Below are 22773 nucleotides of genomic sequence, written 5' to 3'. Positions count from 1 at the left end.
TGGTTGATATGAAAATAGCAGACACAGTTTTGACTGGTACGACATACACACTGACAGGAAAGGTGTACAGAGGTAAATAGCCGGTGAACCTACATGCGACATGTATGAAATGACTGCTGTAATGTACATGTAACTGATATATCTATTTGTAATTTACTAAATCATACTGTATCAGCAAAAAGTGGCCAAACATAAATATAAACTGGTGTTTGGTGCTAAATCACTGAGTTATATACTGATGATGCTTGTCACTTTTCCTCATAACACTGTCACTGACCCCAAAACACACAAGCACACACGTATACATACTGTAAAATGCTCCGCAACTACACATATCATCCATCAAATTTTTATTATCTACCAAACATTTCTACGTCTATATCTGTATATGTAGAAATGTAACTAATATCGTAACTAGCATGAACCAGAAAGTATAAATCATCATTATCATCAGCACTACTTTCATTAGCACAAATGGTCAGAGCATGAGAAGTTGATGATTCATGATCTTATCAATATCATACAACATCTCTTCAAATTTCCCATTGGACTTAGTGACAGTGAACATAATAAGAAATCCAAAAGCATCACACAGATTACAAACACTGTGGGAGGACAGGTCAGGAAGTATGATGGAATGACCATTATCAGTGATTGTTTGAATACTCACAAGATTCAAGTTTTATTTCCTTTGCCAGGGCTAAAGATCACCTACATGTACCTGTATAATACAAAGTTGCATCACTAGGGATGGAAATAGTAACCACCTACTTGAATGCCACTCCTGCTAATGATTTGTATACACAGTTAACCACATTTTGAAACCACGGACAAGATTATCAAATGTTGTATCATTATGTGAATACATGTCTAAAAATACTAGTTACAGTTCTCCTAAACATCTGAGCCTAAAGAAAAGATGAAACAGGTAATGATGTCATATTATAGTTACTGGAGACAATTGGATTTCCTGGGTACACTCATTCTACCGATACCATTTTTGGTTTCGAGATGGCAATGTGGATCATTTCCGATAAGTAGTGAGTTCATGACTGAATATCCAGTATCTATTCTATCAAGTTCTTCAGGTCAAAAGATGATAACATGAAATGATTATAGTTGTGTCCATTACCACAAGCCTGTCATCTTATCATGGTTGGCCATCTTATCAATACACACCTCTAAACAGTTTTTAACCACAAAGTTTGCACTTTCCTGACAACGGACCTGTTGATTTCCTGTCTGATACTCCAAACTACATGTACGCACTCACCTGTCAACACCAAGACTCAATCCAGGAACTGACAACATGCCAGTACAAGTACAGACTAGTGTAGAGACCAGGTTATCGGACATAATCTGACAACATACTAATGATAGTATATGTATGTTCTGGCAAACAACATTTTGAGGCCAGATTGCCAAGTCTCAGAGCTAGCATCAATCTGATCAAAATCTGATGTATTGTACACGTTGCGATTTCTTTTTGCCTGTTACGTTTACTGTCATTTGTTCTTTTGTGAGCACTTGTTACATACATCTGACACAACACCATAGGTTTTCCCATACTAAATCTTGTCGCTGAGCGAATTCACTCAATGAATGAGAATGCGTAATGCGCCTAAATATACGGGTACCGTACAGTACTTCAGAGCATTCTGTTCAAACAGAGCACAAGCGAGTGCAGAAAACAGTATTACTGTCATTGTTTGGCGGTTCTCTTTCTTTCAATTTTGAACGTTGAGTGTATATATTGTAAGATGGATTCTGATTGGCTACTCATAAGTACAAGATCTGGTATGAGAACGCCTATGGTGTTGTGTCAGATGTATGTAACAAGCACTCACAAAAGAACAAACGACAGTAAACGTAACAGCCAAAAAGAAATCGCGAAGTGTACAATACATCAGATTTTAATCAGATTTGGCTAGCATAGACATATACACCAAGAAATATTGTCATGTAACATACAAGATGTTGTACACTCCTAACTAGGCTTCTGCTGGCTAATAGGGTGCACAACACAACATACATGTATAATATCTTACATACTCTATGCAAAACAGAGACCTTTTCATTTTAACTTTAGCAAAAGAAACAAATCTGCTTTCATTTGCGTAGCATAACCACATACATGCATGTACTTTAGGTTTCTTGTAGGGTTGATGTAATACAATGCATGTACTATGAACAATGCAGCATTGATGGAGTGGTTTGTTACCTGGGGAAAGCCCAACAAACTACAATAATGTTTATTGACTTCCCTATCCTACATAGGAGGTGAGTACATTGGTCTAAATAAAAACAGATGAATAATACAAATCTTACAGTCGTCATATAGGGTGACAACTTTTACTGTTTTGCATTAATTAGATAATGTTTGCATGTCACAGTGATTCACTTTCAATATTTCAAAATATTGTATTATTTTTTCAACTGACCTTGAGGCTCATAGAGTGACTATGGATGAAGTGTCAGTAATGTTTTAAGAAGAACAGACAATGCATAATGTAATCTGTAGAAATATGTACACAAATGACTGGAATTCTACACTATTTTCATACCACGGGTTGATTTTTCTTGGAAACTCTAGACATGCAATGTACTGACATCTTCATTTTATATTTCAAATAGTTAGTGTACAGACCAGCATGCCATCGATGCCAAGCTAATGCATACAGTTCACAAACTTTAAGATGCCACAGAGAAAGCCTAAACAAATATTACTTCAAGCTGAGAGATGATTCACTGTAACAACAAAAGATTACAATACATAGTCTACCTGACTTCCTAGATCTTGTGATTGTTTTTAACAGGTATTAGCAAGGCCAAGACTGGGGTACATTGTAGCTACAAGTGTGTATATACCACTGTGACCAGTTAAGTTACTATTAGTATTAGTACTTGCCTATCTACAGACATCTTATGTACAACCTGTTAGCACACAAATCTGACTGGATATATTCCACTAGCTTGATAGTTGAATAGCATCGTTACCTGTATATCCACAGAACACACTGGTTAACATCCATGCGATAAAGCAAAAGGTATTGCTCAATAAAATATAATTTATCAACAAAGAACTACTTATGGCATAACAGCCCAACCAATTACAAAGTTCCAGAATTCATGTAAATGAAGTAAAAGGTAATTTGTTGACCCAGAAGGTCATCTGTGCACCTGACCAACAAGCTGACCAATCACCATTGAGAATTAGATTATGCTGACTATGAAATTTGTGGCAACTTTAATAGGAAAAGAGTTTGTTCACACAAGATAGGGAAAAACTCAACATTTTACAACACAGAACTTCAGGTTTGAAGACATGCTTGTACAAAGACACTACTATACCTTACTCCTAGCCAAGAGACTTAGCTATCTTGTTTGACTAAAAAATGTCATCAGTGTCTACTTCCGTAATTGATATCATTTATGGGAGCAAACACCGTGACGGTATTTTTCATTCTCGCAAACCAGAGTTATTATTTATACCACTACACTACGAAATAAACAGTAGGGACCGACTCGTTAAGAACGGTATCATAAAACGGTCATGGTTTGCAACGATGGTATTTTTTTAATATTCTTATTAATACCGTTATTTTGTATCATGACTATCCTTGAATAGAATATTTGCCAACAAGTGACCATGGTGCTGCTATACTACACAAACAAAGGGTCCTATACATAACATTTAAATTTTCTAAATCAACAAAATAGGTATATAAATGTCATATTGTACATGTTGATACCAGCTATATACAAAAAAAATAGAGAAGTAAGGATATCCCCACTAACAACCCTGAGGCATAGTAAGAATGCATGCATGTACCACTTTCATGTACCTACATGTAGCCTGTTTATTGCTCTGAATGACTGACTGAACTCTGATAACTCTCATCTTATTCAGCTTGTCCTGCTAACCACAAGTTGATAATTACCTTTGACACACTTTATAGCCACACCCTCCAAAAGCCATTAGCAGAAAATCTCCATGGCTGATTAGTTCAAATGGAGAGTGATTACATATATAAGACTGTGATTTACAAAATCATTTTTACATGATCACTCTCCACTGCGGCTAATCAGTTATGGAGGTATTCCAACTTGGTACATGTACTTAGGGTTTTATGAATAACAACTCTTCAGAAAGCTTGATATCATTATTTTTCAATAACTGATGTCAGTCAGATGTCTGGTGTGATTTCAATTGAATGTTAATGGAATTTGCTTGCAATACTGATCATACAGTAGAATGTCACAGTTTCGAACTTTTTACTGCAAATGAAACAAATTTCTTAAACTGTATAAAATTATTTTATTTCTACTTTCTAAAATTCAATTGGTGAAAATATTCAGGGATTCTCTTTTATGTAATCACTACAGTCAAACTCAACAAATTTATGATATTGTTTGAAAATGACTCAAAAGTAATAATATGAACTATTAATAGCAGTTTGAGTACTAAAATTGTAACCAGTTTTTTATCTGTACATTTACTTACAAGCCACAATGTTTTGTTAAGGTGGTTAATGATACTATATTCTACGTACCAGATATGTCACAGGGGTTGTCCACCTATTTTATGATGTACAACATGTTGTGTACCTGTATGAAACTACAGGAATTGTAAGTAAGGCTTTACCTCTCCTCCCTCCCTCCCTCAATCTGGATGTCAACGTAGTCTCTCAATGTGAGTGGAGGTGTAAATCATAATGATACTGTATAGTGTAAATTGTAATGATACCATATATAGGGACTAGACTACTACTCCCTGTAACCAGTTTTCAAAGCTAATGGTAAATATCATAAACATATGTGATGTACATGTATATGTTGAAAAGTAACAAGAAATCAGAAGCAAAATAACTGACATGCAGCAAGAGCACTGCGCATTTACATTTGTATATATTTTGCTTGCCAAGTGATCATGATATTTACATGCTGAATTTCCAGTAAGCACAGAATACAATGTAGTCTACAGCACTAGTTTGACTTGTGCCCATATATTAGATGTCAAAGGTCATACATACACGTATGCATGACAACATAGTATATTATTAATCTGAAAACTGTTCCGTATCATTCTCTTGACGTGCATCCAATCAATTGTCAATACTATCACATACATACTTGTCCTAAAAGTAACATGTACATAACACTATTTCCTCAACATCTGATCACCTAATATCTTGAACAAAGGGGTGGATTGCATCTAGGAAGCCTGAAGGTCTTCCACCTCCATACATTACTACCAAATGAGAATCAAAATACTAAAATGCATTAAATAAATGACTGAAGTTCAATGGCATAAGTTAAGCAACTAATCAATGGTTGAAATCAATCAGTTACCAGCCAGGATCAACAGTCAGTACCAAAGCTCTGTCTCAACTTGTGAAATAAGTGAAATATCTCCTACTGACCTCATAATAACTACATCCGTGAGAAGAAAGATGAAACTTTATTATTGATGATCTTAATGATAAAGAATCTCTGACTCTAGTCTAAGGACTGAATGTGACTCTAGAATCTACAGAAACACTGACTACAACTACAACTACTGTACTGACTATAATAGTATAAGTTATAACTACATGAATTAATTTATAAGTTACATGTTTATCTTACTGGTACAAGGATCGCCCTAACCCTCAACAAACAGTGCACACTCACAAGTGACATAATACATTGTGTTGTATACCATTATACATGTGTATTTATAATACTATATACACACATTATAAATCATATACACTGTATATATCATAATATGCAGTATCTGTATTGTCTATTCATCAATTATTATTCAAATTTCAAAGTGTTGAGGACAATAAGAAAAAATATCAAACAAATTCAATTAATTGTTGACAGATCTTGATAGTTTACAATTTGTAGAGTTTAATTAACAATTTTTGAATTGATTCCATTTTGGAACGAAACAAGACTTTGAGGCCCTTCTGCCCTAATCTATTTCTGTCTTGCATGTGGTCCTATCATGTATGTTCTTACGATCAAACACAGACATACCGTCCTTAGCCAACTTGAATTCAGTCAGATACCATTTCAAAACATCAGTACATTGTATTACAGGTCATATATACATGTAGTAGTACACATAATCCCTTCTGCAAAGTGTATAAAATTACCATTAAAACTTCCTATAATACCATATACCATATACTAGTAGTTTATATCATGATGTCTGTCATAGAGATCATTACGAATGTGTGTAGATGGAATTTGAATGTAAATTTGGAATGACAAAATTTCCGAAATACCAAAGAGTATGTTAGATATTTGGCATTGGCTTCTGTTAAAAATGCTAACATGTGTATTTGCTAAGGTTCGGCCCTTGGTAACAGACGGAGACTTTTCTCTGAGAAAAGTGGTTCCTTTCCATCCCCTGTGCATACACAATGTACATTCTATATGTACAATACTTTGGTGGGGAATGTCTGTAAAATACCTGGAGAACTCATAATTTATCCACTCACTGGACCCTTCGAAATATCCTGTATATAAAGAGGAACTGACTGATTTTTTTTAATGTGATAATGTGTGTAAATCATTTGCTTATATCAAAACACTTTCCCTTCAAACTCATCAAAGTTTGAATTTGTGATACATGTATATCTGAGAATACAAGGGAGAATTTTTTATGACTATAACTCTCACTGGTGTCAGTATTCACATCAATCATGAAAACTTTTTTCTTACACATCTTTGAACACTGTTGCTGTAAATCAGCCATTATTTGTATTCTATATAAGTGTGTGCAAGTACCAAAATGTGAAAATGAATTTAAACCAGTTGAATTTGATAAAAGTCCCTCACATACAATCAAACAAACAGGTTTTGCTATTGTCCTCATTCAGTTTCATTCCCCCCCCCCCCCAAGTAACTCTGTATTGATGTAGTCACTGATAAGTAGAGACAATTACTGAAGTAAGAGTGACAATGACGTTTACTAATTGATTTGAGGTGACATCGCTCACAATGAAAGTTGCAAACATACAATTTTTGCTGTCAAATCCTTATAATCATGTAACAATCCAAATCCTTAAATTCTTAAAACTCCTAGGCAATTGGGCAAATATAGTTTTAAGTGTGAAGACTTTTGTACTTCATTATTTTGGACTAACATGTATGACCTCAAGGAGATTTTCTAAAGACACTTACTCAGATTTCTTGCTTTTTATTTTGTGTAAGTGGCTTACAGTGCTAGTATTACTCAGATTGAGAAAATAACAATTAGTTCTGTGAAATTTACATAAGAATAGAATTACATATAATGTTAATTTATCTTTTTATTTCAAGGAGTTGTAGGATGGAATATTCTATTAAATCATTATGTGAATTAGTTCTTTTTTTTTCTTTGATCAGAAATATAGTGAAATGAGCATTTCATGGGGAATACTGTGGAGCAATGTATTCGTCTTTGGCCATACATTTTGTAGTGTTTGATGGCTAACTAGTTTATCAAGTTGTAAACTCAATATATTAATTAGATTACTCCATAATCCAATCAAAGCAACTAAATTAGTATTATTAAAGATATTAGTGTGCTAGTGCCAACTAATAATTTAGAAAAATGAAAACCAGAAAGCAATCCATAAAAAGATTTAAACATTATACAGAACTACATATGTAGATTTACAGTTCATGTATATGTCAGTTAGTTAAAATTGAATAGATTATATTTGGAGTGATACATTACCTATTTGTTTACTATTTAAACCCTGCCTGAAAACACAGGATTCCAAAGGGACTGCACCTGAGTAAAACCCAATTTCATATTATGGGCCCTCGGAACAGTTAAATTATTTTCAATAGCTTCCTCAATTTTCGAACATTACATAGCACAATGATCACTCTAGATGAACTAGCAGATTTTTTTTTTATTTCATTGGCATAAGATCCAAAAATACGCAATTAGATTGACACCTTTGTATGGCATTTAGTGTGACGTAGCACTAATAGCATGACTGTAAGTTGCAGTTTTTGAAGTTCATGAAAATATAACAAACATTTCATGAATAAGAACTTACATGTATATCTGAGTCTCATAAATGATGTTTTTGTAATACCTAATATGTGCTAAAAATATTCCTGCGACAGTTATCAGTACCCTGTGTTTCCAATTTTAACTTTTATGTACAAAATAGAGAAATTGTGAGCTGTAAGTTGCATACACGCAGCTGAATATTGCAGCATAAATGGATGTATTAGCAGAAATTTTATGTTAATTTACAGAAAAAATACTTAAAATGTGCTAAAGGCTCAAGTTATAGTGTTTTTTATCATCATCCCACATCTTTTGACAGCCAGCACATGCCTTCACATGTGACAGGTTTAATGCTAGAATACATACAAGCTTGAAGGTGACATAACATAGAGAACAGTACAGTTTCAGTACAGTCATCAACATAAAAGTATTAATGACTTTAATACAAAAGATTGAAGGTATGAAGATTTTTGAAAACCAAAATAATCAAAATCAAAACAATGTCCTTTTGTTGTTACTGTTTTGATTGTAAGTTTGTAACATTTATTCATTTATATATTTATTTATTAGGGATCCACCCTAGCTTCTGTTCATCTTTACAATAACTCGTTTATTTATTTGTAATGTAATGTAATTACATGCCATAGCAAATTTATCGTCTGACAGAATCCAACGTTATCACATTGACATCACAAAGTTGACGTTCGGCACTTGCCCAATGGGAACGTCATTGAATGAGTCAGTCAGAACGGATTCACGACCACAGACATGACATGGATTGTTATCTGGCCACACGGTTACGCTATGAAAAATATGCAAACGATTACAAGTAGGGGGGAGGCCCTCGCCCCTACCACTGTTGAAATTTCAGAATAAGCAACCACACAAATGGATATATGAACAATATAATTTAGGCCATATGCCATAGCGCTATGGGCAGCTATAGCTATTCAATCACATGATTCAGACATTATATTCGGTATTTGACAAGTCGGCTCATGGAAACAAAACGGCAAAATAACAGAGCAATTCAGAGTGAAATACTCGTTTTCTCGAAGCAGAACCCACAAAAGTAAATGCAACACTGTGGGGAAGCACAAACATAAACCCAACAAAACACTACGTGTACTGCAGAACAGAAAAACAACCTACTTCCTCTGCTGACGACAATCACAATTGCCTGTCCCACAATTTACAGTTGAATGGCATTAAATTATGGCTCTTTACAGTATGCGCCACCCATTCTCTCCTTTAGCAAGCTCTCTTTCTTCCCCTGCGTAAATTACGAATTTTCACTGATTTACTGGCCCTTACCTGGCGTTAGAGGGACTAACATTAACAAGCTACCACAAGCATCTTCCAAGTCTGTCCACCAAAAAACACTGCCGCCATTACAAGTACCCGGATGTTCAGAGTTATGACATCATTGGTGATGACATGACTTGCCGACACTTGCATGTAAATTAGAGCTTCCGGGTTGTAACACCTCCAATATTATATTAGCGAAGGAACTCACATGTCTGTAGATGTATTTTGAAGTAGATTTGCATTTTTGTTCTTCAACATACTATGTTACAAAAGAAACGAAAGGCGCGCATACAAAGAATCTGAAAACAGCACGTCAAAGGCGAACAGAAGTGGATACTTTCAGTTCGGAAAACAGCAATCTATATACGTATCCCTTTGATGGTATCCCTTTCCGAAATCAACTTGTTGAGGCCCTTTGCATAAATACTTACTTCACTTTATAAAGTATGATTATGACACAAAATAGAATTCTAATTTTACTGTAGTACATGTTTTTGAACGTTTACATTGAAAACAAACCAACTTTTATACTCGAAAGTTATTTAGCTTGTATCGAGCGAGAGTAAGATTGTGAACTTGTATCATAATCAATTTTTTTTCACAGGTCTTCCCCTCACACTCTTAAAAATGTCACCCCCTCCTGAAATGAAATCAAGAATGTACGTAGCACCCACCCATCCCCCCCACCCCCACCAGGCTACACACAGACTTTTTTATGTGCATTGATATGCCACCCCCTCCGCATTTCAGATGTGTACAATTGCATTGTGTACTGACAATCGACTTTACAAATGCATGTGGGCTGAGAGACTTTACAAAATAATGATATGTAGGAGGCCATGTAGAGGCATAAAGTTTCAAACCATATATATCATATTTAAGCTACAGCGTACTTGAATATTGTTTCCAATAATCTCAATTTTGTTGTCAATACTTTATTATACGGCTATATTGTCTATATTTAACTTATAAAGAGATCTGTGAGGTATTAAAAGTGAACAATTCGGTAAACGTACAGGGTAAAGATCGACTCCGTCAACGATTGTTTCTGGGAGATATAAACTTACCAATTCAAGGCATACACAAACACATTCTCATTGCAGTCGCCCGCCTCATATGTAGGTTTAAGAGCTCAACGCAAGAAATTTAAAAGAAAATGGAAATCCACTCGGTAAACGAACGATCTTGAGATTTGGTTCAAATCATGAGCAGAATATTTCGTGCCCCCCCCCCCACCATAAGAAATTCTTTTTTCATAGTCTGGATGACAACGTGGTATCGAATCACCTCTTGTAAAGAGAGATCTGTAGATTCCATTGGATTCGAGATTCCATTGGATTCGATGGTGAAGGATATTTGACTAGACTATTTGCACCCCCCCCCCCCATTTGTACATTTGGTTTTTTCTGTGACCCCCATTATCTCATCAGCCCCTAGTCGTAAATTCTGCTAGTGTATGTATGTATGTATGTATGTATGTATGTATGTATGTATGTATGTATGTATGTATGTATGTATGTATGTATGTATGTATGTATGTATGTATGTATGTATGTATGTATGTATGTATGTATGTATGTATGTGCGTCGTTTGTTCGTGTGTGTGTGTGTGTGTGTGTGTGTGTGTGTGTGTGTGTGCGTGCTTGCGTGCGCGCGCGAGTAGGCAAATAGATGGGTATCTAGGTAGGTAGGTAGGTATCTAGGTAGGTAGGTCGGTATTGGTAAATAGATAGTAGGCAAGTAAGTAGGTGGGTGGGTAGGGATGGAGGGGAAATGATGGATGGACAGATGGATGGATGGCTGGATGGCTGGACGATGGATGGATGGATAGGTTGCCTAGGTAGACCTAGGTAGGTAGGTCTAGGTAGAGCTAGGTGATCCATGAGTGACTCGTCCCGCTTGCAGACGGATTATTAATTTGGGACTCGATCCCGGCAATGTACCTTTCTTTCTCTGGCATAGTCAGAATCAAATCCACTTCTCTGCCAAGCAGGAGTAGGCGAGTGGCGTATCGAGTAGCGATTGTGGTGTGTATAACAGTACAAGCCCTCCGCATGCATGTACTACTGGGTGGGGGTGGAACTACACAATTTCTTTGAAATACTTTCACTTGATGATTCATGCTGATATTATCCCACTACACGAGAACGATCACGTAACGATCATTGCATGCCACGTATAATTATAATAATAATCTTGATTTATACTGGATAGTTCTTTCAAACACTTGTCTCCCAAGAAGTCCAGTGAGGGCCATCTTTCATGGGTTCAGTGTTAATGCAGGAAGACAACATGTGTTGTTCGGGAGAACCAAACTGAACGACACTCACTCTTCTTACTGTACAGCGTGGTAAATTTAATCAAACCCTATAATGGGTTCGAACCCCGACCACAGTGTTTTAACAACTCGGCCACCGACAGCCCTGTCGTATATAAGGAGTCGTGTTTACCATCAATCTGATTAAAATCTGATGTGAAAGCGGATAGATGCTTTATTTATCCTCTATTTCCAGCATTTTGTGTCGTTTGTTTTGTTCCGAGTGATCGCCGCCTCCCACGACCTTGCAATCTACCTTTGGTGATGTTCGGGATAGCACTATCAGGAACCGGATACAGCTATGGAATTGAAACTAAGGGATTGCAAATTATATCATTTTAAGTATACTTTTTTGAATAAACCCCAAATTGACATCATCACTACTGTTACATGTCAATTGAATATATAATGAGTGGGTGGGTGCTTTTTGTAGTGACCTTATTTATTTTTGGTATGTCTGACGAATCGACTTCCTCGCTTTATTGCCATGAATCGTGACATCAACAAGTATGGCGTGCGTGCGTACATACATACATACATACATACATACATACATACATACATACATACATACATACATACATACATACATACATACATACATACATACATACATACATACATACATACATACATATATACATACATACCCAGACAAATCTTTACAAGAATCTTCCTGAAATCATTTGTTGGAGGACATGAGAAGTATTGTTTGGGGGCAACCACCAGATATATCTGGGGGATGCTAGAAGAATCGGCCTATAAAATTTTTGTTTTAATTATTAATGTAATTGTGATTTTTTTCCAAGACAGCTTTACCAACTTTGTCTTTGAGTCAATTATTTTTAAGGAGCACAGGAGTTTTTCTCCTTTCCGGACATGGCTATCTTATACACTTTGGGTTGCTTTTGTCAAAAAATTGTAACCCCATTCTGGCAATTTTACCATGATTTATTAATATCATTCAAGTCAATTTTCTGATGAAAGATTATTTAATGATATGTGAACATGATTAAAAGGCTTCTGAGATTTCAAAAGTATATTTGATATTTAAAGACACGTGACTTCTTGAAATTGATCATCAATCTACAGATATCTAATTCTGTGTTATAATACAAAATAAAATGGCAAGATCTGGACTACAACGAGTCTTTGTTCACGCAAAATAATTGGGAAATGTATCCTATTAAGTTATCAGTAACCAACATGGAAATTTAATAATTGTACTGACTATCCTATCTATAGTATTGAAGTGATGTCGATACAACTTGTAAACACACTCTTTGATTTAAAAAAAAAAAAAAAATCGTTTAGTCTCCCCTCCAGACATCAAGTGGCGGACCCTTTACTAGTCCTAAACTGGGAGGTAAACCTCGTTCAGAAGTAATTGATGGAATACGATAAAAAACAGACGTTTAAATTATTGTATTCATTGTAGCAATAGGAGTTACTTAATAGTAATTATGTACATTGATAATACTGGGATATACTTTTACAATGTGGACCCCCTCCCCTCCATCCCCTCCAAATCTTACTTACCTAGGGCTGCAGGAATTTCGAAAAATGAATCACAAATCACGTTGTGTTGTGCCCATGGCAATCTCTTGTTCTTTCATCGGCGATGGCGGATATTTCTTTGTCCGTATGTATATTCGGGTGTTACTTTGACGATTAACGTAGCAAGTATTGTCGGTTTCCCTTACCTAATAAACGTGTGATTATTGAAATACACATGTACAGTGTATATACTAGTATGTATATTTTATGTGCATACAGGAAACGATAGGTCAATTGAAGATCATTAAACGCCGGGAGGGGTGACATTTTGGAATGTTTCAACCTCTCCTTCCACGGATAAATAATTGTCTCCATCTATTATATATGACCCCCCCCCCCCGCCCTGTTCTTTTAACCTTGTATGAGTAAAATTTTAACTGGCTTTCATACTGTATCAAAAGCATATCAAAAACATATATATGCGCAAAAACCGGTAAGGAACAAGTGATTCCGCCCTCTGGCGTTGAAAATAAATGTCCTGTTAGCTTATTACACCAATGCATGTACGAAGTAGCAATCAAATTGAAAATAGTCAATTGGCATGAGCCACAACTAGTGGCAAAACCTGTCGAAATATTCGTTACATTGATCGGTTGGCGTTTAGTAAACACACTAAAGTTAGATTCCAATGGTAATCTCTATCTTCTTTAGGTAACAGGCAAAGAGATGAAACTGCATCATATTGATGGCCGGGATTGATGGATTATGTACTGAAATTACCGGATTATTTTAGGATTCACGTGATTATGCCCTCTTGCGACAAAAGTTTTGTAACTACTTTCGAGAACTGCTGTATTTTTTCACATCAAAATGTCACAGAACAGAACCATGTAAATAAAAGAAGAACAAAATGTCGTTAGCTATATGTACTATGTACTATTACATACAAATTTGAAGAAATTAAATTGAAGGAAAATGGATTTGCAATGTGTATATAGTTATAGTGTCACAAATATCTCGGAACGATTCGTCGTTCATACACTTGTATAAGCTTTAACCAAATGCGGAGTCACAATTGACATGAGACAAATAACATTAATAACCCATGACCATCAGCACGTGTTAAGAAATACCACGAACTCAAAATTTCTAGTGCACGTCACGAACTCATTGTGACCCCCTTTCCCCTAAAACAAATAGGTCATACATGTTGTCGAAGAATCGGGTTGAAGTTCAATACAACAACTGAACATGTTCAGTAGAATACTAAGATATCGGAAATTAAATCAGAAATTAATTAGTCACTACAATAACAGTTTCACACTGATTAAAGGAGAAATAAGTTGTAACATTGATTTATTGTAAGATCGTGATTGTACTGGTGTCTAGAAATAAATAAAATACATGTATATAATATTTTGCGACATAGATTGACTGTACACGTCAACTTCAGTGTATATTATGATAATTATGTTAGTAATAACAGTTGTTTTATACAGCACTTTCCCACACGTGTTCAAAACAATGACATTACCCCTGACTTTGTAAAATGAATTTTATTTGGGTAAAAATTTGTACAAGTACATATTAAAGTACATATTAAAAATACAAGGTATAAAAATAACGGAGAATAACACATAAAAGTATTTCTAAAAACACTTATTTCCAATGTGGTCCTCCTAAATTGTACAAGTATCTTAGTGCACAAGACAACATTGAATACAACCACAGGCAGTCCTGCTTGCAGACAGAGTAAGACGTCCTTTCGAGCGAAACGCGTGCACCGTCTACATGCAGGACTAAACCACAGATACGATACAACACAACACAACACAACACAACACAACACAACACAACACAACACAACACAACACAACACACCACAACGCAACGCAGTACTAGTAGAGTAGAGTAGAGTAGAGTAGAGTAGAGTAGAGTAGAGTGCAGTAGAGTGCAGTGCAGTACAGTTCAGTACAATACAGTGCAATACAATACAATACTATACTATACTACACTACACTACACTACACTACACTACACTACACTACACTACACTACACTACACTACACTACACTACACTACACTACACTACACTACACTACACTATCCTATGCTATATTATACTATACAATACTATACTATATACAGAGATTATGCACCTTGTGTAGCTCGAGTATTGGAGATGAATTTCACTGTGCATTACTGTGTAAAAATGAAAAAAAATTCAGAAGATAAGAGATGAATACTTGGACATTTTATTTAGTTTACAGTCGCAGTTACTTAAATTTGATGATCATTCTCTATTTAAGTACATTTTTTTTCATTTGTAGATGACACTCTAGCAAGTGTCACAGCTAAATATCTCAGTGATAATATACTTAATATTTTCAAGACATTGTAAACATCAGTGTTTCATTTGGTATATTTTCTTGCCAATGTCACTTCTTGTGTACACGGCTTAATAAAAAAAATATATATACTATACTATACTATACTATACTATACTATACTATACTATACTATACTATACTATACTATACTATACTATACTATACTATACTTATACTATACTATACTATACTATACTATACTATACTATACTATACTATACTATACTATACTATACTATACTATACTATACTATACTATACTATACTATACTATACTATACTATACTATACTATACTATACTATACTATACTATACTATACTATACTATACGGTGGATACAAATCATAAACACAAACAATTTATGCTAATTCAGGTTCATGGTAATCCAGGTTACATCAATGAACAAATCTGTTCAATATGATATTGCCAATGCTATTAAATTTACCGATGGACTCGGAGGGGCGAGGGGCTGGCATCGTCTATAAATCACTCCATTTCATGCAGTTCCTGATAAGACAGCCGTAACAATCCGTGATGAACAGGAGGAAGCCAGTAAAAAATATGTTTAGTTTATTGTGTTTAAATGCGAAATACATCTTTTATGTTGGGCTCATCAAAACGATTACCGATCAAACAGTGGCTTTGATTTTCTGGATTGATCTTTACAAGCGCGCCCCCTGTAGTTAATTGTTTATCTCCATTCTAGAACGAGGCTAGGCAATTTCCTCGCTCTCTGATTGGCCAGTTTGTACATTTGTATTTGAAGCCATATTGATAGCAGAACAAGGAACATCATTATTGGCATTCCAGCTCTATTTTCGGCTCTTTTCTGCCCCTTTTGTCTTTAGCTTTAGAATATTGTAAGCTACAATGTCTGGTGTAAGTATGCTTTATTTTTTCTGCTAATTATGAAAGCGAAAACAACCTATAATTAGTTAGTTTTTGGCTTGGTACGCGGTAATGTCGGGTAGCTTTCAACGTATGGAGATATTATTGTCTCTTACGCTTTCTGACAACAATCAGTACCTCTGAAATATTTTTTCGAAACAAGCTTCCTGTAAGTCCATCATTGCAACCACTTAGACATTTGTAATATACGGATGATATAGCTATGATTAAAATCCATATAGAATATGCAGCTCATAGTATTATCTAGATACACCGTACCCACCAAACGTTCGCCAAAAAACGTTAGCGTTCAAGTAACCGTTGATGCACTCAGTGTGTAGCCTTCAATTTCAATAAACAATGTTTGGACCGGTGCCTAGAAATGCGTTCAGATCGATTTCTGCTGTGCATTTATTCCACGGATTGAATTATTTTGACAGAATCTTTAGTAAGCTATAAGTGGTCACAAGAAATTCGTCGAGCTGTGATTGTTTTTAAAAGTATTAACAAGTGATAACATGATCACGTAATTTACTAGTTACTGGTGGGTACAGCTGTAGAGGAAATGACGTAGGCCGAGATCCTCTCCAACCCCCATCAAATATGCAATGTTATGTTATTGCTTTGTCGTGGATATTATCAATTCACGTTGGCCAGTACAAAAAGTTGCCATATCTTTGAACAAGTGACTAAACCGTGAAAAGAAATGTCAACACCCTATCCCTTTCAATATAGGATGTAGTTTTAGTCAAATTTAACAAAAATGTAACAGTATTGTATTGTTAGTGTACTATTTTCAGTGAGAAATTTCATGTTGATTTCTTTGTTTTGAAATCTTTTATGAAGCAATGACCATAGAGGCAAAATTGGCCGTGATTTGCCCATGTTATCTATAAAATTAACACATACTTTGAGGGACATCACTATTGAATTTGATATATCATCAATTCAATCATATATTTCCTCATTCAAGACAGGAGTATAGTCTCTTATCCACCATTATATCATATTGCTGTAATTTTAATCTTACTTTGAAGAGAAGAGTGCATGGCCATTTTTGCAAGGCCTTATTTTGATGGGAGACACTAGTGATAGATCTGATAATTTTGAAATACCTGCAGAGAAAGGAAAATATAAATGCATCAATCACAGTTGATGTAGTAAGTAATTAGTTCCTGTGTAATTGTGAGTGCCTTGATCTCTTGGGAGAAAAGGTGCACTATAAATTTGCATTATTGTTATTGTTTATCAAGGATCTTGACATTGATAATTTTTCATTGACAAAAGTTTAGGATATGGCTAGTAAACTGTCCCCTCTTTATGTACGTCAATAAAAATAATGATGCTAGATATAACTTGTACATTTATTAGACTGCTGTTAATACTATACAGCAAATATGTCCATTTAACACTCTCAATTTTCAATGTTTACAGAGTTCCAATGTTGAAAATTTGTCACCACAAACAATTAGACAGGTAGCTAAGGAAATATCAGAATTATCGTCAGACCCACCGGAAGGCATTAAAATTTACCCCAACGAAGAAGATATTACAGATATACAAGCAACTCTAGAAGGACCAGGTAGGGATAATGGTTGTACAGTTTAAATGAATGCTTGAAATTGTGACTGTGATATTTGAATGGTTCTTTTGAAATGATCTAGCCTCTCCGAACTATCAGGAAAAGATCAAAATATAAAAGAAAGATTGGATGGTGTCCCTTGTTTGTTGTGTTTATTACTTTAAAATGATGTTGTTAGTATAGTGTAGAAACCCACTGAATATTGACCCGTGCACAGTATATAATAGGACTGATTCTTTTTTGCCTTCACTTTTACTCCATAACATCACTACAAACGTTCTTGGACAATAAAAGTGCTATGCTACGGGTGTTACATTTTGCTCATTCAAAACAGTGCCACCAATGTTCTTTAGCAGTAACAGTGCCAGGGTGTGTTTACATTTCACTCCACCACAACAGTGCCACGAATGTTTTGGGAAAGTAAAAGGGCCAGAATTGTCACATGTTCAGTTTGTGTTTTGAAGTCTTCATTTTTCAGAGACCTAAGATCATGAGTTAGGTAATTTTAATCATGTGTATGAACTCAAAATGTAGACATGTACACAATTACTTTATTGCATTTTATTTTACAGCGGGAACACCGTATGCTGGTGGTCTTTTTAGAGTTAAGTTAATCCTAGGGAAAGGTTTTCCTTCTGCACCGCCAAAAGGGTTCTTTCTTACAAAAATTTTTCATCCCAATGTTGCAAGTAATGGAGAAATTTGTGTGAATACTTTGAAAAAGGACTGGAAGCCAGAATTAGGAATTAAACATATTCTTTTGGTAAGTTAGTGATATTTTATTAGTTTCATCTATCTCAGAAGAATTTTTATTATATCAATTCTTCATTTAAACAGAAGACTGGGCTTATAAAGCTAACACAAAGCATATTGGTCCTTTGAGTGTCATTTTTGTCTAAGTTCTGTGTTCTCCCCAGAAAATAATGGTGTTACAGTATCAGCAAATCTCCTCAGAAAAGAATGATGAAGTTATCAACAATTTACAAATTATGCTAATTATATTGTCTAAGTAATGCAGCGCCAGTGATATTCAATGTCATCTGTGATGTTTGGTTTAGAATTTTGTGTGAATTTAACCTGAAAGGTCCAGGTGTTGCTTCCACTATAATGCAGTCCCTCCTCACTCCCTCCCTGGTGTAGTAAGTGGTTATGCAAGCTGATCAAGGACAGGATTTTTCAGATAACAACATTTTTTTCAGCGAATATTTTTGAAAATATAGATATGAAATCTCAATCTTTCGAAATGATTGACTCAGAATTATTCTGAAATTACTAAGTACTGTATGTGCTGAAGGTCATTGGTGTAGGGAATCTAAGATATTCAATTAAGTTGGTAGATTGTCAATCTGATATGCATTCTAATACAGTCCAAGCAGTGTGCCCTCTAAGCCAATTTGACGCACTACTGACGAACACAATTTCTCATGACACAAAATTTGGTGTACCCTTATCACTTACTATGTGGTGACTCACACAAGAAATCTCAGTTTTTCTCATTTTGACTCACAACAACAAAATTTGGCTATCATTAGAGGAGGGCACACTGTGTCATATTTGAGATAACTAATGTTAAGTAGAGGACATTTGGTAGAGAGCACATCTTTAATGCTGCAGAGCAGTTCTAACAAAGAGGGCGCCCTCAAGGCGTGGGTCTCAATGACTGTTGCAAGTAATGTCATGGTTTCACTGTTATCAAAAGTATCTGATCCAGTGTCAGATATATACTAAAATGTAATCAATGTGTCTTCATCTCATAGGCAATCTTTCCACAATGTTTCACATAAATCCAACCATAAGTTTTTTTTAGATATCTGTGTTGCTGACGGAGGTAATCAGATTATAGACAATAGTGAAAGCTCATGTTCTCAGCCTTTTTTTGTGTGTACTTCACATTTGCTAGCCTATCACTATACTTTACATGTAAATAAATATCAGGAATGCATTCAAGAATTCCTACCTTTTTCAGTCTCAGGCTTCATATATGAATTGTACTTGTGTATACATGTACTAAGATAGAGATTGTGTGCGCATGTCTTTTCATATTTTACTTGTTCACAAACTGAAATACTGTGTTAACTGTGTGTTTTTTCCAGTCCACATTTAAACCAGTGTGTCCATAGAACTGTTAAATGTGTTAATAACTTGTAAATTTCCTTTTTTTTCCCCACATCAACAGACAATTAAATGTTTGCTTATTTACCCAAATCCTGAATCAGCTTTGAATGAGGAAGCTGGCAAACTTTTACTTGAACAATATGAGGACTATTCTAAGAGAGCTAAAATGATGACAGAGATACATGCAGCTCCTGCCAAATCGTCCAGAGAAAGCAAAGAGCCGCCATCTTTAGACGATGGCCCTTCCACTTCATCTGCCTCGGATTACTCTAGTAATGGCCCTCTGGCTAAAAAACATGCAGGAGATAAAAAAGCACTTGAGAAGAAGAAAAAAGACAAAAAAAGGACTCTGAAAAGATTATAACAAAGGCTGACTTTCAGATTAATAATTATTATAAATCACTTTTTCTACATTTTTGTACAAATTGTTTTTTTTTTCCTTTTTTGGGAAATAATTTGTGAAGCATTGACGTACAAATGATGAATGGTATAAGATAAGCGTGACCAATTTGCATCCATGATTAGCTTCCGTGTATGCTGTCTGATAGATAGCCGACAGTAATGATGATGATAATGGTGATGTAGTATGAAGTATGCTGTACATGTAGTTGTGAAATAAGTTATTATGATAGTGCTATAAACAAGCAACTTCTTGACTGTGCAATGTGAGTCAGTAAAACAATGAAGTAACTGTACTCTCTTTCCCCTGTCTGTGTAGTATGTCTTCAGAGTTACTTATTAAGTTATATTATAACATTCAGTAGGAGTTAATGTCTATAAGATGATTTCTCTTCTTCTGTTGTCACCTTGCTGGATCCAATCTGCTCTTATTTTATCAGTATTATATGATTCATTTCAAAGCAAGGTTGAAATACTCTATAAGAATACTTCTCTTGCGATACATTGTCGTTGTATTTAATTTTAACCAACAACTTGATTTATATGAGTTAAGTATGTATGCCAAACAGGAAGTCCGAAAAGTATGGACGGCTTTCGTTCATTTTCACTCACATGCATTTGATAGACATCTAATTCAATTTATTTTATTAAATTTATTGGAAACTGATACATTTGACTCTGGATTTCTTTGACATGGAGCAGCTTGCTTCGTTTATATGTATTATGGAAAGGGGCAGTGGAGGAACTCTTCTTTCATACATGTTAGTTTTGTTTTTGTGATGGTTCTTTGCTTCTCATAGTTAAAACCTTTAGAATGCCATGCCATGCTATGTGTCAATAAATGTGTCTAAAAACGATTATAAACACCTGACCAGGGTTGGAATTCATCGGTCCATCATCTACGATGTCAAACATCAAAGTAGCATAATTGAAAATCTACAATTTAAAAGACTAGGAATTTCCATATTTTACAGAAAAAAAAACAGCCTGCTTTTTAAATGATATTTTACACAGAGCAAATGGCGAATCCTTCTCAAATTTACCACTGAGGGCGCCATCTGACATGCATATTTGTTAGTGGTCTGAGATGTAAACAAATGAAGAGTTCTGCATAAAACAGGCCAGCTGAGCCCCATTTTAAAAGCGGTATGTGCTTAATAATTTCATCACGTCCATTTTTATGAAGTAACATTGTTAAAAAATATCTTAATGAATCATTACTTCCCTTTATAGGGACCTCATGAAAATGACACTAAAATATGTAATCTAGCCAGGCAAGTGTTGTATGATACCCTGTAATAGCATATCCAGGCAATACACATTGATATGTAGGCAAGTGTTGTATGATACCCTGTAATAGCATATCCAGGCGATACACATCATGGATATGTATTGATACAATGCTATTATTTTTATCAGAATCACACATACAATATTACACACACAATGAATTGAAAATATATTTAATTTAATTGTTGTTCACTTAGAAATTAAAGAAACGTACAAATATTGTACATCAAGAAAATATTTACTCTGTAAATTAATGAATTACCTATAAAACATAAACATACCTTGCTGTGGTAATGTATGCACTTTGTCATTTGTGATGCAACTTCAGTTGTCAAAATCTAACATGTTATAACATGGGACAGCAAGCATGTGATTCATGAATTGATTTTATTTGACATGGTTTTGTTTTATGGTGGACAAAACTTTTTTTTTTCTGTTTTATTTGTTTCCCTGGTCATTCTTTACTTCTGACTGAATATTCACTCTCATTTTTAAATGAAAAAAGACACCAAGTATCCTTTCTTCAATTAATCCCCTTCAGATCTAAATGAAAACGTGTCTCACTGTATAATTACCAATGTATAGGTTACACCATAGACTCTGCAGTGTCTACAGTTACATTGATTCACCTTACAATCAGTATGCCATTGCACATTTACTTGGCGTGATAACCTCCCATACCTTGGTAATTATAGAGTGAACAGGGTTTTCATTCACATAGGAAGAATTGAAACCACAGACTTGTCAATGATTGAAATGAAGAAAGGATGTATATATTGTGGCTTTATTTAGTCAATAGAGTCAGTGAATGTGTCTGAATGTTCTCAATCATCCAGGTATGAAGTTAAGAACGAAGTAATTATCTATCCTACTGGACTTGCTGTTTTGAATGGCAACACTTCTTCACTGATATCTAATGACAGGTGGTTGGTGACACCTGATGGAGTGGAATTGTCATGTGATGATGAAAACTGTTGCCA

General features: G+C 35.0%; 2 protein-coding genes across 3 annotated transcripts in view; one reads left to right on the top strand and one right to left on the bottom strand.

The window, feature by feature from the left end:
- LOC144435655 (uncharacterized) overlaps nt 1-9393 on the bottom strand; it is a 44366-nt gene extending 34973 nt beyond the window's left edge. For both annotated transcript variants that reach the window (XM_078124251.1, XM_078124254.1), the window contains exon 1: nt 9320-9393. The gene's annotated coding sequence lies outside the window, so the exon portion shown is untranslated. The remainder of the gene's footprint in view (nt 1-9319) is intronic.
- Nucleotides 9394-16260: 6867 nt separating this feature from the next.
- LOC144435013 (ubiquitin-conjugating enzyme E2 S-like) lies at nt 16261-21403 on the top strand. Its single transcript, XM_078123547.1, has 4 exons — nt 16261-16398; nt 17842-17989; nt 18562-18752; nt 20166-21403. Exons 1-4 carry the CDS (start codon nt 16390-16392, stop codon nt 20466-20468), a joined length of 651 nt encoding a protein of 216 aa, XP_077979673.1. The 5' UTR covers nt 16261-16389; the 3' UTR covers nt 20469-21403.
- Nucleotides 21404-22773: the final 1370 nt, after the last annotated feature.

The sequence above is a fragment of the Glandiceps talaboti genome, chromosome 5, assembly GCF_964340395.1.
Source record: "Glandiceps talaboti chromosome 5, keGlaTala1.1, whole genome shotgun sequence".
Lineage (NCBI taxonomy): Eukaryota > Metazoa > Hemichordata > Enteropneusta > Spengelidae > Glandiceps > Glandiceps talaboti.
The sequence above is the reverse complement of the archived record's forward strand: the minus strand, read 5'-3'. Positions and strand labels throughout refer to the sequence as shown.

Excerpts from the sequence above, each read along its gene's own strand:
- LOC144435013 (XM_078123547.1), top strand. Across the intron at positions 17,990-18,561 it reads AGCAACTCTAGAAGGACCAG|CGGGAACACCGTATGCTGGT; the intron begins GTAGGGATAATG and ends TTTATTTTACAG. Across the intron at positions 18,753-20,165 it reads GAATTAAACATATTCTTTTG|ACAATTAAATGTTTGCTTAT; the intron begins GTAAGTTAGTGA and ends CCACATCAACAG.